Here is a 20655-nt window from a genome sequence, read left to right as displayed (position 1 = left end):
AGGTCTGCTGCTGCTGCTATAAAAAATATACAAGTATAAAATTACTTCTACAAAATCGGTTCATTGATTTTGTTGCTTGTAGTAAAAAATTAGACTTTCAGAGCTTTCCTTCTGAACAAACAACAATATCTTGAAATCAGTCACTGTAGCTGTTATTTACACAGGACAAAACATAATTTAGCTAAATCAGAGAGTGGTCAGGAGGACTGCTGTTCCACAACATATATCTGAATGCACAGATACACTGCCTGATGGTGTATTTGTTGAACAGCAGTCACTGTAGCATTGCAGGGTGGGAGGAATGCAGGTGTTTCAAGACTTCCTTCTTGGGTATTACAAAATATAACCTAAGGACCACAACAGTCATTGAGCTACTTGCAACATCACACATTTCTTTTTGCTGTTTGCAGCAATGCACTACCTAAACACTTACTGGGAAGAGTGCAGCAATGCACTACCTAAACACTTACTGGGAAGAGGGGACGGTTCATACACAAAATACCCGATTTGATTTGGTCAAGAAAGGACAGGAAAGAAGAGGGAAAAATGTTCTTTTTTTTTTTTTGTGGGGTTAGGGGAGGTTCCCTTTGGCTTTGTCACCTTCCCAGATGAACATGGACTGGCTGCAGAGGGCTGAGGCAGCCAGCTCATGCTCAGCCACACACACAAGAACACGGCAGGTCCTCAGCACCGGGATTCCTCTCTTGTCACTTGGTCCCACAGGTGTTGATGTTCTTCCCATTGGCAGCATCCTCCACCAGCGAGATGTGATAGTCAGTTGAAAGAGTGAGGTGGGAAATACAGCCCACCAGGCCCCGCATGTACTGTCTGTTCGTGTGCAGGGCTATTTCCTTCATGCCACCTGGGGGAAAGGCAGTGATGAGAAACTCTTCATCAGCAAGGGTGTCTGATCCTGCTTAGCAGTCTGCGCACTTAGCAACACCATTAGCCTTCCTAAAGTACCTCAGAGGTGAATCTTAACTTACAGGTTTCTTGATGTTTTTTTTTAATACAGCTTTTAAGCATTTGAAAGTACAGAGGAGATATGCAGGAGATAATAAATTTTAAAACTTTAACTCAGAGCTGAATAAGCTTGTGCTCAGGTTCCCACTGAGGTGTAGGGTTTGCACCTGCCACTTGCTGTTTGCCTATGTACCTGCTGGGCGTACCACAGCACCCCATGATGCTGGTCCTTTCTCATACCAGTTCCCCCATCCCACCTAGGCTGTGGAGGACCAAAGGCTGCCACGTGAAGCCTTCACCCTGAGATGGATGGAGATGGAATGCCCTGCGTTGCAGCTGAGTCCTGAATGTGAAGGGTGAGCACTCACCTACATAGAGATCTCCGTTGATGTTTAACTGCCTCATCTTTCCAGGGGATTTACCAGTCCTGGCACCATAATCATCCACAGTTACTTTGCCAGATTGTCCATCCCTGAAACAAAAAACCAAACCACTCTCACATATGCAGCCTATAACCAGGCAGGAGGAGCAGCAGCATTTCCTCCTTGTCAGAAGACCAGGCTGACTCAGTGTTTGGCAGGGTTCGTGGCAAAGGCTTGGGACTGGTGTTGGGGATACCCACAGACAACAGCGCGCTAAAGCAACCCAGACCCTTCAGGGTGCTTTATTTCTTTCCAGGGACTGATATGTCAGAGATCTGCAATGTGTGGGACACATCTGAGAAGGAGAAAAAAACTGGGAAAGAAGTAAATTACACTTGTGGGCAAAAGGGAAGGATGGACAGGTTCTGACATGTTAAAAAGTAATCAGCAGACATATAAAAAAAATAATCAGCAGACATACAAAAAAAAGTGATCAGCAGAAGCTTCAACGGAAGGGAAGTAATAGACAATAGACAAGCTAAGACAAAACATAGTTATAAGCAGTTTTGTTTCTTAGTAGAGCTTTTAGGATGCTTTTATTTTATATATGGTTAATAACCACAATGAAAGAAAAAAACACTTGATGAGCTCCTATTCTAACTGAATTTGGTATCAAGCTGTGCTAATGTCAGCCTGCAATTTCCAGGGACACATCTCATGACGAGAGGGATGCATGCTCTCCCTGCTGGGCATACTTGCCTCTCATGAGGTAATGAGCTATAAATATGAGTTATATATACACTGCAAGATGTCTGCACCTCCTCCAAATAGAAAAAGTAGGAATACACTGTCCATTCTCCATTGCTTATGCCAGCCCGCAAAATACTCACTGGGGAATTTCAAAACACAGACATTAAAGAAAAATAGTTTTAACCTAAATGGCATGGGTTTAATAGAATGTCTGTCACAGCCTCAGAGTAGCCCTGTGTGACTTTGGCAGCCTGCCTTGAGCTGTGCCAAGTTGGCACTGTCACCTTTAATACAATAATCTTTGTGTGTATAGTCCTGTTAGGGACTGTTAGGGAATAGCCAAGTTGCTAACAGTTCAACTCCTAAGAGATGTGAGAGTGTGGAGCTGCAGTGATTCACACCTGACCAGCATCCAAGCACGCCAGCCAGCACCTTTAATGGCAGGGTGGCTCCAAAACACTTCACATGAAGCATGGCCACTTACCGAACAGCCTTGACTCTGTGCCACCGGCCATCGCTGAAAGAGCCATTCACCATGACGGAGGCAATGCCACTGCCCAAATTGTAGCTACAATTAAAGAGAAAATGTAAATTTTACTGCCTCCCATGTGAACAGCAGCTGCTGCCAGGTTGCTCGGATGTCCTTACTCTGTGCCCCACTTGCTCAGCCCCCCAAGCTCCCCTCATGGCTCTGACCCTGGGGGAAACAGTGGAGTCCTTTGGAAGCCCAGCAGCAATACACTTATTTTGTAGAGCCAGTCATGGAGCAACAGGCAAAACTCACTCCTGTCCAAGTCAGAGAGGGTACTACTGTCCCATGGGAGCAAGAAGGGGGCCTCTGAGCAGCAGTTCCTTCCCAGACCAGGAGGTTATGAAAGTCAGTGACCTACAAACCTTTGAACTAATTCGAGAAAGTAGTGGGAGGTTACAAACCTAGTTAATGAATAAACTATTACAAGAGGGAAAAAGTGGACAACCTATAATGGATCTACAAATCATGTGAATTATAAGCAAGGTTGAGACTTGTGATGTTAGAAAAGATGAAGTCTAATAAGCAAACTCAGAGATAATCATGAAGTTGCAGCTCAGATTATTTCTTTGGGTTTGCTAGTACTAAATTTACTCAGCAGATGTAATGTCCCCATCATGTTTACTCTTAGGCATCTTAATTTCTGGGTCCCAGAAATTTGGGCCAGACTTCATGAAGGGGAAGTAGATGCTACAGCACAGTGAACTGTTGGGTGCTCAGCTGCCTAAATAAGCAGGGTCAATTAGCCTGAGCCAGCCACTGCTGGCCTTCAGCCAGTACCAAACTTAGAGAGATTAAAGCTAACATCATCACCTCTTCAGACAAGGCTAAGCCTGGAATTAAGTTCCTGGCCAGGGTTAGGTACTTGAGAACAGCATGTGAGATCATGAATAAAATGGTCCTAAACTTGACTCCTCTCCAGATGGTTACGTGAGTCTCAAGCAAGCATCTCCTATTACCCAGGATGCAGATGCCAGTCTAGATCGAGAGCTACAGAATGTTTGGGTGTTCAGGATTGTATCTAAATGTAAGACCTTTGGTAACAAAAATTAGATTAATATCCCTAATGAAAGGGGATCTCCTACAATAGTGATATAACCTTATACAGACGTAGGAAACAACAGAAAGGATTTACAGCAGCAGTTACAGTGTACAGAGAACCTACTCTGCTAGGCCATAGAAAAAGGGAAAGAAAAGGTATGTTTTGAATTTCAAACTGTACCAGAACACAGATATATGATTTTGGGCTGCAGGAAAATACTTCTGACCAATTCAAAGCACTGATACTCTCCTCACCTCACCTCTCAAAAGGTGGAAAGGTAGCATGAAGATCACTCTTTCTGAAATGAGATGATACTTTTTTTCTGCATTTGTCCTTTCAGCATCTTCTTCGGTGCTTCCTTTCAGTATGCAGTGATAGTTTATGAGAGTTTTAATTTGGGATCTTAATTTTTCACCTGCCTAAATGTGTATGGAAGGTACAGACATTTCAATAAAATACAGCTGTTTCAGTCTAAAACTTTTGTGTATCTTCATCTCTGGGGGATGGCAATAACCCTAATACGAATGCACTGTGCCTAGAAAAAAGCACAATGGAGTGGCCACTTACATATGTTGGGTGCATTCTCAAAGACATTTAAAAAAATGCACCATTTCTGCAAAATCAGTTCCTTGTTTATAAAACAATGAGGAAACTTAGAGGTTTTGCAAAGTTAACCACAGAAAATCTTTTAAAAATTAATCTAAACAGAAATGTGTGACCTGTCTGCATGGTCCATGGTACCAAAAACCAACCAGGTAAGTCACGTAAACGCTTCAAATCAGCTTAAATGATTAACAAAATCTTTGTCATACAATCAACAATGTCTCACAAAAATGCATAATAATGATGGCATTTTTACTTTGTTATTTCAATATTTGTCTTACACAACCTAAAAGGGGATCATGAGGAAAGACAGGGCTTTCAAAAGACAGGAGTCCCAAAAAAGCACCATGCAAAAAGTTACAGTCTGCCTAAGTTTCTGCAAGGGAGAAAGCGATTCTGGACAGAGAACACAAGTTTGGCCCAACATTTCTCAACACTCCCCAGTTTCATCTTTTGGACAGTAGTATTATTTGCTCCTTGTTTAAGGAACAAATAATATAGAGGTTCTGTAGATGGTGACAGTAACAAAGCCCGGTGATAGCTGGGTTTGTGTCACATGTTTGGGTATCTGGGGGTTTGAAAAAGTGGAAGCCCTGCTTCCATGTGCATTCTCTGGTGCAGGGTGAGCCTGCAGTGATCATGGACGTCAGCATGGTTTTTCATTGACCCCTGCTCTCTCGTTAAACTGTTTACCTGATCTGCTTAACTGAGATGGCAAGAGCTTCAAGAAGCATGGGGGGAGTTACTGGCAGTACTCGTATACTCATAAGGCGACTTTTAGAAAATCACTTTAAGAAATGGATGTTTTAAAAACTGGGAGGGAGAAGGGGATGGATGAAGCGAGAATGATGCAAAGCTTGTAGCACATTACCTCTTCAACTCACAACCTTCCCCAGATAACAATGAGACCCATCACTGAACAGAACCTTGAGGATATAATTGTCTCACACCATACCAAAAGATAATAGATATGTTGTGGCAATTCCTTTGAGCCCTTAGTGTATTGCGTGCAACGCAAATAAGGAGAAAAAGTTTACCTAAATATTAATGCTCCATCTTGAAGGCCCAGGGAAATGAAATCACTGTTAGGTCGCATGGGACTGTCTCCCCTCCACATCAAAAGACCATCTTTCATTGTGGTTTTAAACCTCATGAACACATTCGTTCTTGATCCTGATACCCTGTTTAATGTAGAAGAAAGGAATAATAGTAAAATATTGAAATGGGATTGTCTTCTTTCAAAAAAAAACATAAAAGATATATTTCTTCTTCAGTGGTCTTGAGGGTTACTGTCTTGCAACTTGCCTACATGCTGATGTGTGACGGATGCTCGTTCACACCCCCATTTCCAACATTTTAGAGTGGGGGAGTTGAACTTGTCCCTCCAAAGGCCCAAACACAATAGGTACTTTGTTAATCCACGCAAATAAGACACAAATAAGAGAAAACCCCTTTTCTCCCAAGCCTAGTGAGAAATTCAACACAACAAGCAAATTTTTAGAACATTCAGTAGGTTGGTGCCCTCAAAAGCCAGTTGAAAAAGGTTAAGGAGGGCAAATCAGAAAGTCCTGGTAGGTGAGACGTACCAAGCTACAGCTGAGGACATTTATGAAGCCTTCTTCAGCCAATGGCTGAAATACAGACGGAGGAATTTCTTGAAACAATTCCAGATTGGCTGGAAATTAGGCATCTTCTAAGGTACAGAGCAGCCAAAAGGAGATTTAGGCACCTAAATTTTAGTCTAAAGCAGGAGTTAATCCTTAATCTCTTTACAGATACAGGCTCTGGACGGCTGCTCTTTGCTCTCAGAAAGCTCATACCAGTCCTTTTCCATGCCAGATGTACACTGTGCATGCCATGTGATATCCGGGCCATAAACGTATGCATGGAAAGTGTGCATTTTTCCTGAAATTTAGAAATATGCAATTACAATTTAAAACACATAATTATACAATACCTTCCCACATAAGGCTCCTAGCATTATAATGGTTAACAAACAGCGTATTTATGTTAACAGTATATACATTACCTTTTCAGGATATCTGGATTATCGTATGTGAGGTAACTGCGACCAATAAATTGAGGGATTTCAATTGCTTCTGTAATGGCTGAAAAGTAAATAAAAAGCCAGAGATGAGTATCAGATAGCTGACATGGAAATGGAAGTCAAAAAAACAGAGACAAGATTGTTTTATTGGTATATTCCCATACTGGTAGGTACCTGCCGGTGACACAGAACTGAGCTGAACTTCCACGGGTTTGCAAAAAGGCACCACTAGTTTGTTCCTAAATGCTGGGGCAGTAGTTGAGGTTGTTGAAGCTGCTGACAGCTACTTGGAGCTTTCATATCATGGGCCTAATGTGTTGCTCCACCATCACTGTTAGCACAGAAAAATAAGAAGTATGGGGGAAACTGAGCATTTTATTTTATCCCTGCTTCTACATTCCTGGATTCAATGTGTTGCTCAAGCACCCTCCTGCCAAAGCTTATGCATGAACTACCCTTTGTTCTTAGTCTAAGAAACTCCTCCCTGACTACATGGAGCACCATATCCAGGAGGCAGCACAGGCAATCTGTGAGCTACCTGTTTTCTCCTTTCGTGTATGTGACTTTGCACATCATGGCTGCTGGACGCCTTCTGGGTTGCAAGTGCACACTGCCAGCTCATGTTCATTTTCTCATCGACCAGCACCCTCAAGTCCTTCTCTGCAGGGCTGCTCTGAATCTCTTCTCTGCCCAACCTGTAGCTATGCCTGACATTGCTCCAACCCAGGTGTAGGACCTTGCACTTGGCATGGTTAAACTTCATGAGGTTGGCATCAGCCCACCTCACAAGCATGTCAGGGTCCCTCTGGATGGCATTCCTTCCCTCCAGTGCATTAACCAAACTACACAGCTTGGTGTCATCGGCAAACTTGCTGAGGGTGCACTCAATCCCACTGTCCATGTCACTGACAAAGATGTTGAACAAGACCAATCCCAACACTGATCCCTGAGGGACACCACTGGTTACTATTTTCCAACTGGACACTGAGCCATTGATCACAACTCTGCATGTGGCCATCCAGCCAGTTCTTTATCCACCAAGTGGTCCACCTACCAAATTGATGTCTCTCCAATTTAGAGACAAGAGTGTTGTGCAGGACAACATCAAATGTTTTGCATAAAAGCAACTGAGACTACATTAAATGTTGCGTGACAGAGGCTGCAAGGCATTCGACATGCTTCAAATGCCAAGTGCTTCCTTGGAGGGTGATTTGCTCAGAGCTCACTGATATCCCACACATAGCATCTCTCATTTCTCAAGGGACAGCCCCTGGTAGAGCTGTGGTGTAGGTACAGCTGCTGGTGTGGCAGCATGCATTGCAACCAGTCCGGGAGTTGCTGTACTGCTGCCATGGAGAAGACTTTGGCAAAATAACTCAGATGTGTAATATAAACACTGAATATCCCTGGTACACAGCATTCAGTAGACTGTGAGCAATAGCCTGAATAGATTTTCCTTCACGTGAACATCCTATAATTTGCTCCTGAACTTTCTTGACTGACTGCTGCATTAATATAAACCAGTTTTATAAATTCCTTAAAATAGTTGTCTTCATCCTGTTTTCTTCCTGAGAACTAATCCCCTCAATCCACAGCTAATCCCATCTATATAAATTTCAAGCTTTTCAGGGCATGGTTGCTGGCTTTCTTTGTGCAATGTAGAGGCTGGCCAGGCTTTAAGAGCTCACTGTAACACAGATATGCAACAATTGGTGTAGTCTGGCAGCCAAAAAGCAGCAATATGCAATTTAGCTCTAAGTGCCAAGACAGGGAATTTTAGATAGTGACAAATGCCTGTTTTCATCCCTAGTGAAATCAGGAAAGCTGCCTAATGTGTCTAAAGAAACCACCACAGGCGGTCCACAGCCTGCAGCTTGCCAGCATCGTTGGAAGATTGCAAAAGACGTGTTACACTTGGCCAGAGATTCCTCGCCAGGTCTGACGCTTTCGGCACTGGACAGTTTCTGACCATGGTGGATGGCAGCAGAGTGAAAGGAGCCCTTCTTCCCCCATCAGACCCCACACTGGCACTAGAGACCTACTTCTTCTGCCTTCAGCAGGGAAAGGTGGCTGTGTCATGCAACTGCCCTTGTGCTGCCTCTAGCACTCTCATTTCCGCTGAGGAGCTTGATGTACATTTATCTCTGCTTGCTCTTCTCTATGCTTGTCACTTGCTGCATTGAATTTGATGCTAGAAAACACAAGTAAATTTTAGCAGTACCCTTGATGCATGCAGAATCTTTGCTGGAACAGGGCCAGTAAGAAGACCTAGGACTAAACACCTTCACTCTATTCACTGCAATTCAGCAGAGAGGCACCAAAGCTCTCATGACAAGTAGGAGTCAGCTCTGATCTGCAGGGCAGCCTGAAGTAGCGCCTACACCTACAAAGCACTCAGCCAGCAGCCTGGCTCTGCTGCTTTGCCAATATAGGCACCAGCTCTACAGCCACTACTTCGCAGATGCTCTGGATGCAGTTTCAAATTTCATCAGAATGAGATTTAAGGATGTACTATATAACAACGGAATATATTTTATCTTATTGACAGAAGCTTGCCAGACTTAATAGAAATTCAGCTCCAGCTTGGTAGAGCAGACACAGACACACAATGACAGAGCAGTTTTCACATCATTTGCAGTACTTACTGTTTAGGCAGTAACTTCCACACTCTGCAGTGAGTCAGCACAAAACAAAACAAGAACATTGTAATTTCATTTTTCTATAGCATAAAAATGTCCCTTTGTCCAATTTCGTGCCCACCTTTCTGCACTTTCCTCACTTCCCATTTGCATAAGCAACTATAACCACTTATGAAGGTGCCTCAAGTATTTAAAAATCTGCCTGCTCAAAATACACAAAGGTGCAGACAGGTAGGACCAGCACCAAACCCCTCTGCTAGTTCTAGTTTTCAAATCCCAGTGATTCAACTTGGTTTTCCCAGGGATCAATTCTAACCAGAGGAGAGCAGAAGTTTAGCAGTTTATTGTGCTACTCGATCTTACAATTAAATATAAAAATACCCTGAACACTCCCCACATCTTGGATAGAAAATGTAAGCCACAGTAATACAAGTGAATATTCTATTGAATCCTCAGCTAACAATCCACTACAATATGAATCAATACTTCATATACCTCATACCAGCATCATTTTAATTTTTTATAAATGGCATGTATAATTTTTGAGAATTAGGTGCAATCCCTCATAAACACTTCTTCTTTTTCAGGATGTGGGGTTATAGCAGCCCACCAGCCTCTCACACACCAGCCAAGTGCACTAACCAAAATAAACCCTGTTCTGAAATAACAGAAGCGGATATACACATGCATCCTGTCTTAACTGTGCTACTGAAGAGAAAGAAGTAAGAATCCTGAGAAATCTGTTCCAGATTCATCAAAGCTGTTGTGTTCTGAGGTTCAGGAGGGGTCCCCATGCTCTCTGCATATCAGCAAAAACCTGGATTTTCAGTGGCAGGTGAGGCTGCACAAGTGGATGGGGGTTGAAAGGCACCTGAACAGCAGCCACAGGGAGCGGGAACATAAGACAGGTGACTTGTGCCTTTGGACACACTTAAAAGTCAATAAAAGTTGGATTCACATAGGAAGCAACACCCAGGATCCAAAGGCACAAGGTGTTTCAGACTGCTTCTGGAAGCCTGGACACCCATTCGGGGTACAACAGGGAGCAGAGCCTGAGCAGCAGCACCAATGGCTCAGTACACTGCTCTCAGTGCGTAGCACAGGTCAGAAACAGAGGAGCTGTGACAAGCAGTGCACAGGAGCTCATCAAACAGGAAGGCAGTCACATACCCAAGCTGCATACCCGTTCGCTCTCCCTGACTCCCCTGGAGACTCCATACTGCTGCAGATACCATCTTGAATGCAGGAGCTTAGCACCCTGCACATACCTAGAAAGCCAAAATCACAATCTTTCCTCCTCCCTACAGAGAAGCCAGGATAAATGACGTTGCTTCAGCTATTAGTTAGACTATAGTAGCATAAGTGAAGGGATTTCTTGCATTGTATCTTAACAAAATGTTTTTGTTCTAAGATACTTTTTTTTTTTTTGAAGGAAAGGCCAATCCATTCATTGCAATTTAACCAAAACCACTACTTTAAACTTTGAAGTTTGTTCCTGTGAGAAATGAAGGAGTGGGTGAAGACAATAATGTCACTTGAGTTTGCTGTTGCATTATAAAACCCCTCAGGAATTTTTCAAGATCAAGCCTGACAGAAAGGAAACATCTCCATCTAGTGGAATAACCCAAAGTGCATTTTTTTTTAACCCATGGAATCTGAACACTTTCCTGAATCTGAGGTTTGAACTACTACAGTGACTCTGATGAAAGAATAATAATGTGAAATGTGCATCTGAGCAGGTTTTCCTCCTTGGTGGTCTCCATTGCCATATGAAGGTAGGGTATGTGCAGAAGGTGAAATTACCATCAGAGTAGTCAGTGTCTAAAAAAGAACTAGACCTTTCTCTATATGGGAACAGCGCTTGCTGTGAGCCCTAGGGAGGATAAAATTACAAGGTTTATCGATGCTTATGCTTCAGGATGTAATACAATCACTGGCTTGAGAACACTGGCCAGAATTCCCCCTTTGTATAGGACTGCATAATTAGGGAGGTATATGAAGTGTTCAGTATTGGCTACCATGAGCAACCGGATACCAGGCTGCTATCTATGGCTCATAGCTCCGTGCTCAGATAACAGTTACCATGTTCCTAAATAACAAAATGAATTCTTCTCTGGGTACATGGAATGTGCATGGATGCAAAGGGAGCTCTGTCCTCCAAGTTTTCTATTTCAAGGGATGTGCACAACAGCAGCTGTAGGTGCTAAATCTCTCTTATTTTTGCAATCAGCTCCGATCTCTGGATTGAAACACCGCCTTTGTTACCTTTTTGGCAGTGTTGACCATCGAAGCCCAGGGGACAGTCACATTCATAGCTGTCCTTCTTGGGGACGCAAGTGCCTCCATTTGCACATGGTGAGCTCACACAGGGGTGGGCAGCATTCACTAGGTTGATTCCGAAGGTGAAATCCTGTTTCACATCAATTGTCCGGTCATTCAAGATAATCTATTTGTTAAGAAACAAAAAAACAAAAAAACAAAAAAACAAACCAAAACAAACAAACAAACAAACAAATTATTAAGAAAATAAAAAAAGAAGGAAAACACACAATAAAAACTTCTAAATTCTGAGTATTGTACTGCTCATTAGAAGACTTCTCTATGTCACCCTCAAAACTTTGTGAAAACCCTATTTCTAGTAATGTGTGGTTTTCCAGTCACAGATGTCCAACTCATTCTGTTGTTCACCCAGGCCCACTGGAGATTAATAGCTTTTGTGTTTTGTGACAACAAAGACAAAAGGCAACCCCCATATGGGGTGAAACTGTGTGTGGTAGGACAGTAAAATCATATAAGCATGCTGAGGAAAAGCATTTCTGAGATCAGGAAACCCCCAGGAGACAAGTGTTGACAACAGAAATGCTAAGCAGAACAGCTTGGTTTTCACATTTTCTATGGCTTTCTAGTATCCTATCTTGCTTGAAAGATATGAAAGAAGCCAAAGTTAAGATGGATTAAAACATAATTACTGATTTCACAAAACCGTTTGTATATAAACTGAAGATAATTGTTAAATGTTGGGATTTTTCCAATGTGCCAGCAACATATGTTCTGCAATATAAACTGATGTTTGTATGATCTCAGCTGATATCTTGGCAGAGAGGTTACATGCGGGTATGCTTCTGATTCTGATCTTGGCTGCATCAAAATAAGAAGTTCATTTTCACAAACAAATACATTTTAAGGCTGGAAGTGAGAATGGCAATAGTTACTCCAGCTCCTGCATAACTCAGATGATGCATCTTAAAGGGTCCTACTAGGAGGAGGGGTTGAATCAAGCATATATACTCTGTTTGAAACAGCACTAAACAACTCCAACAACAGAAAAACATCCAGTCCTGCTGAAAAGATAGACCAGTGAAGACTTCACTACCTTTTCAGCTTCTTTGTAACTTCTGGCTACATTGTTCTAAAGGTTAACAACCCCCATTCCTAAAAAATATGTCTCATTTCTTGGCTTAAACTTATCTTCAGCTTCCAGCTATTGTCTCTCATTGTGTCTTTTTCTGCAACATTTCAAAGACAGGTACTCAAGGAAATCTCATTAAGAACTAGCAGACCACAATAAAGTCACTTCTTAGCCTTTTTCTTGTAGTAAACTAAAGAGATTGCTAATCTTAGATCTTTCTATACACGGTGTGTTTTCAAGTAGTTGGTGGTGTTTGTACCTCTATTTCTATGCAGTTCTTCAAAATCCTGCCACAAATAAACACAACAGTCAAATAAGAGTCTCCCACTGCACAAAGGCAGACAATACTCTTCCCCAATATTCCATTCATTCAGACCTTTGAGAAGGCAAACCCACCTTCCTAACTATATCACAGAACTAAGGGTTCACATTCAGAATTTCCCAGTACTTAAGAATGCCTCTGTAGTCTAGGGTACAACTTCTGACCTTGTAAGGGTGACCTATGTTAACTGCTCCTACAATCCCTATCTCACACTCCAAAATGCACTGTATTTAGTCAAGCCCACTTTTCCAATTACGTTTGTGTCATGGTTTAAACCCAGTCAGGTAATTCGTTTGCTCACTTCCCCCCCTTTCTTGCCCTCCCCCTGCTCCCAGAGGGACGGAGAGGAGAATCGAAAAGAATGCAACTCCCACAGGTTGAGATAAGAACAGTTTAGTAACTAAGGTATAACACAAATCACTACTGCTACCACCAATGATAATAATGATAAAGGAAATAACAAGGGAAGAGAATACAACACCTCAGCACCAGCCGACCGATAACTCGCCCCCCTCAGCCCAACCAAGCACCGACCGATACCTCCTCCAACCCTGCAGACTCCCAGCCCTTCCGGCTAACTCCCAGTTACATCCTGGCCATGACGTGCTGTGGTATGGAATACCTCTTTGGTCAGTTTGGGTCAGGTGTCCTGTCTCTGCTTCCTCCTGGCTTCCCCTCCCCCCTGGCAGAGCATGAGGCTCACAAAGTCCTTGGCCAAACCAAAACATCGCTATCAGCTCTGTTCCCGAGCTGAAAGTCAAAACACTGCACTGCACCAGCTACCAAGAAGGAGAAAAATGACTGCTACTGCTGAACCCAGGACAGTTTGTGTGACTGACCTGTTCCCATCACTATTACACAGTTCCTCAGTTTTCTTGAGCTTCATGTTCTTTGCTGGACAGCTGACAAAGATGGTGAAAAATGTTTGACCAAGTGATGAAATCATTTGCACTGAACTGCAACTACCTTTCTGTTCTTAATCAGTTGTTATAAGATGCATTACTAAAGTTTATTTGTTGAATAAATCTGATGCAATAATTCACTCATGTAAAACTCTGACAATTCAGTGACAATAATTCAGCTTTATCTGAATAATGTTAAGTATGCCTAAGGACTGTAAATGGTAGTTCAGTTTGAACTTTCTTCTGATTACTTATTAGGACTTATTATGATTTTACAGATTTATTCTCTGGACGAGAACTGCATGCAGGCACAGCTGATGCCACCAAATAACATCCCTAACTTCTGCCAACAGTGAAAAAGTAAAATTGGAAGAGAGAAAGGCAGTGAGGTGTACAGCTGTTGTGGAGTATAAGAATAGGCTAGATGGATTGGGATCCACTTCAATTTGAAAATCTTACGAAGTTCAGCAAGGCCAAGTGCAAGGTCCTGCACCTGGGTCAGGGCAATCCCAAGCACAAATACAGTTGGGCAGAGAATGGATTGAGAACAGCTCTGCGGAGAAGAACTTGGGGATGTTGATTGATGAGAAACTTAACATGAGCTGGCTTCCGTGTGTGCTCACAGACCAGAAACCAGCTGTATCCTGGGCTGCATCAAAAGGAGCATGACGTTGGTCATGCATGGTCAAAGGAGGTGATTCTTCCCCTCTGCTCTGCTCAGGTGAGACCCCACCTGCAGGACTGCATCCAGCTTTGGGGGCACCAACATAAGAAGGACATGGGCCTGCGCAAGCAAGTCCAAAGGAGAGCCACAGAGATGCCCAGAGAGCTGGAGCACCTTTGCTGTGAAGACAAGTTGAGAAAGTTGGAGTTGTTCAGCCTGGAGAAGAGAAGACTCCAGGGAGACCTTACCTCAGCTTCCGGTACCTAAAGGGACCTACAAGGAATCTGGAGAGGGGCTTTTGACAGGGACATGTAAGGATGAGACAAGGGGGAATGGCTTTAAACTGACAGAGGGGAGACTTGGATTAGACATTAGGCAGAAGTTCTTCTCTGAGAGGGTGGTGAGGCACCGGCGCAGGCTGCCCAGAGAAGTTGTGGATGCCGCATCCCTGGCAGTGTTCAAGGCCAGTCTGAAGCAATCTGGTCTACTGGAAGATGTCCCCGCCTAATGGCAGGGGGTTGGGACTGGATGATCTTTAAGGTCGCTTCCAAGCCAAATCATTCTGTGATTCCTTTTTGCTTGTTAAAGTAAAGACATTTTCTTTACTTCAGACATTTACCTGCCTCAGTGAACATACATTAAAATCTTTGAGCATTTCTTCTGCTGATTTATTTATATATGACACTACAGGGCGCTCTGAAGACTCTAATCTTGACATAGCTTTGTGCATCATTCTGAACTTGATCCCATATGACTTCTGCTCACTTACTTGTACAGTATGGAAATTAATAGGGAGACTGGCAGTGGTAACACTTACTGGCTATTAAAGTCAGAATGACTTTTCACTGAGAAATGTGTGTTTAAGCAGCTTGTGATGGACTCCTGAGGTGAAATCTTGAATTATTTTGAATATTGCTAGTGGTATAAGGACAAGTTTCCATCTAAAGTGTGCACTGGATGAGATGGAAATAAATGCCTCCAGTGTGTTTTTCTAGGCACTCACCTTCTGTATGCTCCCACTGAAGGGTCTGATGATCCCAGAGTTCTTCTTCACAGCATCGTAACTAGGGACTCCACCAATATATATTTCAGAGCTGCACTTAATCTGTGTGAAAGCCCCCTTCAAGAAACAAAAGAATAGCATTTTATTAGAATAGCTGGAACTATGCTTATATTTTCAGATTAGCCTATATGAGATGTTATAGCTTATTTAATGTTTCTTTACTTCTGTTAATTGCATTCTTTGTACAATTCTCTCAAGAAAGCCTCTATAGGATACTCTCTACTGACTATATAGGAAACTGACTACAGACTAGGAAATTGACTACTGACTACAGATAGGAAAACCCTCATGCTCACAGGCCCTTGTTCTCATGGGTGAATTCAACCACCCCGACATCTGTTGGAAGGACGGTACAGCCCGGCACAAGCAATCCAGGAGGTTCCTCAATTGTGTGGAAGACAGCTTCCTTCTGCAAGTAACAGAGGAGCCAACAAGGAGAGGTGCCATGCTTGACCTCATGCTCACCAACAGGGAAGGGCTGGTTGGAAATGTGACGCTCCAGGGCACGCATCCTTGGATGCAGTGATCATGAGATACTTGAATTTGAGATCCTCAGGACGGTGAGAAGAGCGTGCAGCAAGCTCACTACCCTAGACTTCAGGAGAGCAGACTTTGGCCTCTTCAGGAACCTGCTTAGTAAGGTTCCATGGAATATAGCCCTAGAGGGCAGGGGGGCCCAAGACTCTTGGTTGATATTCAAGGATCACCCGCTACAAGCTCAGGAGTCTTGCATCCCAACTAGAAGGAAGTGCAGCAGGAGGGCCAGGAGACCTCCATGGATGGATAAGGAGCTGCTGAGGAAAATTCAAATGAAAAAAGAGGCTTATAAAAAGTGGAAGCAAGGACAGGTGGCCTGGGAAGAATACAGGGATGCTGTTCAGGAAGCTAGGAACCAGGTTAGGAAAGCTAAGTCCCAGTTAGAATTAAACTTGGCTAGGGATATTAAGGATAACAGGAAGGGATTCTATAGGTACGTAGCAAATAAAAAACAGACTAGGGGCAACATAGGCCCCCTCAGGAAGCTCTTGGGAGAACTGGCTACCCTGGATTTGGAGAAGGCTGAGGTTCTGAATGACTTCTTTGCCTTGGTCTTCACTGGCAAAGGCTCTGACCACACCGCACAAGTCTTGGAAGGCAGACGCAGGAACTGTGAGAATGAAGAACATGCGCCCACTGTAGGAGAGGATCTGGTTTGAGACCATCTTAAAAATCTGAATGTGCACAAGTCCATGGGTCCTGATGAGATCCATCCGTGGGTCCTGAAGGAGCTGGCAAATGAAGTTGCTAAGCCACTGGCCATCATATTTGAAAAGTCATGGCAGTCAGGTGAAGTTCCTGACGACTGGAAAAAGGGAAATATAACCCCATTTTCAAGAAGGGGAAAATGGATGAGCCAGGGAACTACAGACCAGTCAGTTTCACCTCTGTGCCTGGCAAAATCTTGGAGCAGATTCGCCTGGAAGGCATGCTAAGGCACATGAAAAACAACAAGGTGCTTGGTGACAGCCAGCATGGCTTCACTAAGGGGAAATCCTGCCTGATCAATTTGGTGGCCTTCTATGATGGGGCTACAGAACTGATGGACAGGGGCAGAGCAGTTGATGTCATCTACCTGGACTTCTGTAAAGCGTTCGACACTGTTCCACACAACATCCCTGTCTCTAAATTGAAAAGACATCAATTTGATGGATGGACCACTCGGTGGATAAAGAACTGGCTGGATGGCCGCACACAAAGAGTTGTGGTCAATGGCTCAATGTCCAGCTGGAGACTAGTAATGAGTGGTGTTCCTCAGGGATCGGTGTTGGGACCAGTCTTGCTCAACATCTTTGTCACTGACATAGACAGTGGGATTGAGTGCACCCTCAGCAAGTTTGCTGATGACACCAAGCTGTGTGGTTCGGTTGATACACTGGAGGGAAGGAATGCCATCCAGAGGGACCTTGACACGCTTGTGTGGTGGGCTGATGCCAACTTTATGAAGTGCAAGGTCCTACACCTGGGTTGGAGCAATGCCAGGCACAGCTACAGGTTGGGTAGAGAAGAGATTCAGAGCAGCCCTGTGGAGAAGGACTTGGGGGTGTTGGTCGATGACAAAATGAACATGAGCCGGCTGCAGTGTGCGCTTGCAGCCTGGAAAGCCAACTGTATCCTGGGCTGCATCAAAAGGAGTGTGACCAGCAGGTCAAAGGAGGTGATCCTGCCCCTCTACTCTGCTCTTGTGAGAGCTCACCTGGAGTATTGTGTGCAGTTCTGGTGTCCTCAACATAAAAAGGACATGAAACTGTTGTTTCAAGTCCAGAGGAGGCCACGAGGATGATCAGGGGACTGGAGCACCTCCTGTATGAAGACAGGCTGAGAAAGTTGGGGCTGTTCAGCCTGGAGAAGAGAAGGCTGTGTGGAGACCTCATAGCAGCCTTCCAGTATCTGAAGGGGGCCTATAAGGATGCTGGGGAGGGATTCTTCATTAGGGACTGTAGTGACAGGACAAGGGCTAATGGATTCAAACTGAAACAGGGAAAGTTTAGATTGGATATAAAGAAGAAATTCTTTACTGTAAGGGTGGTGAGGCACTGGAATGGGCTGCCCAGGGAAGTTGCGAATGCTCCATCCCTTGCAGTGTTCCAGATCAGGTTGGACAAAGCCTCGGGTGATATGGTTTAGTGTGAGGTGTCCCTGCCCACAGCAGGGGGGTTGGAACTAGATGATCTTAAAGTTCTTTCCAACTCTAACTATTCTATGATTCTATATTTTAGCCTAATCAGAACTGAAAAAATCTCAAGTATTTCAAAATGGAAATAGTGACAGAAGAAAGAAAGGAGACAGACTCATGGTGATTTCTGACTGCACCCCAGCTCTCTTTGCAATGACTTGAGTACATTAATGTAAATCTAGAATCAAAAAGAGGTTCATAAAGTTAAAATCAGAGCAAAGTCCATGCAACAGAGACTTATTTAATGTTTCCAATATCTGAAAAGATAATCCATAGCAAATTTTGGGGTTAAAATAAAAAAAACTGAGTTTGCATTAGTTAACAGAAGCTGTTGCTAAGGATATCTGAACGGACTAGTTTGGGTCCTGGAGTGAAGCGAAAGCTATTTAACAGCAAGGGACAGGACAGTCATGCGATTCCAGCCCTTCAGAAGCTCCTGTGGTTTCTTTGTTGGCAGCTCCCAGCCAACCTCCTTCTGCAGCTGCACTACAGCATTTAGAGAAAACAAATGGGAGTTCCTCTTGACCTATCTATCTAAGTAACTCTTGTCTGCTCTGCTTGAATGTTTTGAACTCAATTTGTTTCTTGACAGACAGATAGAATTTCAATTTATTCACTTTTTTTCAAGAAAAGTCTAAGCTATAAATAATTTTTCAATCTGCAGAAAAACCTTTAGATTCTTCTGCTAACAAGATCTGGAGTCCTGTTCTCTGGCCACACTTTCCAGTAGGAAAGAATAAAAGGCATTTTCTAAGCTGTTCTAGCCTCAGGCTCTTGGGATAAAAAAGTACCTCTGTGTATGCATCTGGGTGCTTAGAGTGAATACCTTGCTCAGTACAGGAAAATTTCACCTTATTATTCACTTGATTCACTACGACCTTTCAGTGAGGAAAGAATAAAATGCAATTCAACTGTCTGAATATTCCAGCCCTTACTCTGTCATGAAAACTACTTTTGCAAGAACACAAAGAAACAGTTCTCTTTTGGCCTACCTTTCCAGCACAATATTCAGAGACAGGTAAAAAGAGGACTATGTGAACATAATTTTCAATATTATCCTTCCTGCTGCAGGTGATGCATTTCATGGTGCACACATTATTTAACACACTTAGCCACAACCAGGTAGTACCAAGAAAACAACCACAAGAATATGTATGAACATATTCTTGTATGAACACATGTATGTAACACAAAAAATGTGAATCCAGTTACATGCAATAGTAGGTAAGGTTATGATTTCAGCTGCCTTTACAAGGATCCCTATCCTCAAAGGGAAGACTATGTGTGCAAATTTCCAATTTTGGGCTTAAAATGATGCTCTAACACATATAATTTTGAGCTTATAACAGCTTGTGTAGTTTACCATGCAATCATTTTATAGTCTAACAACCATATTCATGCCAAGGCATGCCATATGCTCACCTCTGCCATCCCTTCCACTGGCTTTTGTTTGTCCACTTGTAGGATGCCATTCTTTGCTGTGCGAGACACTCTCAACTCATGCCACTGACCCAGACTGACAGGTTCTTCACTCCTGTTTTAAGGGGAAGAAAACAGTTCTGCCTTTATGTATTAAACAGTTTTGCCTTTATGCTGTTTTCAAATATTGTTGTGATGTTAAAAAGTTAAGTCTTTTGGCATGATTTTCTGAATAAAAAATAAAAAAAAATCACTGTATTTCTTTCCTTATTAGGAAATAAAATGATTCCTGAGCCCCATTAGCCAAGGAAAATAAGACCATGTTCCGACAGCAATATCAGGTGCTATACTTTTATTTGTAAATGAAACATTTCTATAATCAGCATGCATTTCATCTATCTGTGAGCTGATTTTTCTGCTCTGTCATTTACAATGCATAACAACAAATTTTTGTCTCAGCTGTACGTCCTCATTTCACAATGACATAAGCCTGGATCTAAAGCTTCCCACTTAATGGTCAGTCTAGTCCCACATTCTTCCTCCTCATTTAAAATAGAACTACTTTGTGTTGCCTTATCAATTCTATTTTTGCAGCCTGTTACAGTGACATCTATACACAGACACACAGCCTCGCTGCTGTGCATTAAGGGGAAGTAACTAAAATATGTTCCTGATGAGGAACAATAACCCCCAGTTGTGCAAAGTATTCACCAGGGTCAAAGGAAGCATTTTAAAACTGTTCTTACAATCTTCATTAGTTTATCACTAACATGAATTGCAGCCTGTATAAAGGGCAAACCCATATTCCCCTTTACAAGTTCTACAGACATGTCATTTTACTACACTGGCTAAAGCTTTCTAAATCTAAGGTTTATCTTGCAGCCTTTCCTCCAGGATCAATGAAAACTTGCTTTTGACTCACTGGTTAAGCTGCAAAAATCAGAAACCATGTTATCTAGAACACAGTTCTAGATAATGAAGACTTCTTAACTTTCAATGAAAAAAATACAAAATTGTTTGGGGTGAAATAATGCGTTGTATTTTCATGCTACTTACATAGAATCATAGAATCATAGAATCGTTAGGGTTGGAAAGGACCTTAAGATCATCTAGTTCCAACCCCCTGCTGTGGGCAGGGACACCCTACGCTAAATCATATCACCCAAGGCCTCGTCCAACCTGGCCTTGAACACTGCCAGGGATGGAGCATTCACAACCTCCCTGGGCA

At 43.0% G+C, this 20655-nt stretch overlaps 1 protein-coding gene across 1 annotated transcript in view; it reads right to left on the bottom strand.

Moving 5' to 3' along the window:
- Positions 1-549: 549 nt before the first annotated feature.
- The window catches only part of EGFLAM (EGF like, fibronectin type III and laminin G domains), an 80235-nt gene continuing 60129 nt past the window's right edge, over positions 550-20655 (bottom strand). Inside the window, exons 16-23 of the mRNA XM_057433266.1 lie at positions 19431-19542; positions 15236-15352; positions 11201-11381; positions 6279-6357; positions 5287-5430; positions 2560-2643; positions 1332-1435; positions 550-862 (exon numbers count right to left, since the gene is read on the bottom strand). Coding sequence (XP_057289249.1) covers positions 708-862; positions 1332-1435; positions 2560-2643; positions 5287-5430; positions 6279-6357; positions 11201-11381; positions 15236-15352; positions 19431-19542 — 976 coding nt within the window. The 3' untranslated portion in view covers positions 550-707. The remainder of the gene's footprint in view (positions 863-1331; positions 1436-2559; positions 2644-5286; positions 5431-6278; positions 6358-11200; positions 11382-15235; positions 15353-19430; positions 19543-20655) is intronic.

Source organism: Pezoporus wallicus, unplaced genomic scaffold, assembly GCF_028554395.1.
Source record: "Pezoporus wallicus isolate ANWC-B61680 ecotype Strahan unplaced genomic scaffold, APGP_CSIRO_Pwel_v1 contig_5601, whole genome shotgun sequence".
Lineage (NCBI taxonomy): Eukaryota > Metazoa > Chordata > Aves > Psittaciformes > Psittacidae > Pezoporus > Pezoporus wallicus.
This window is presented reverse-complemented; position numbering and strand designations above follow the sequence as displayed.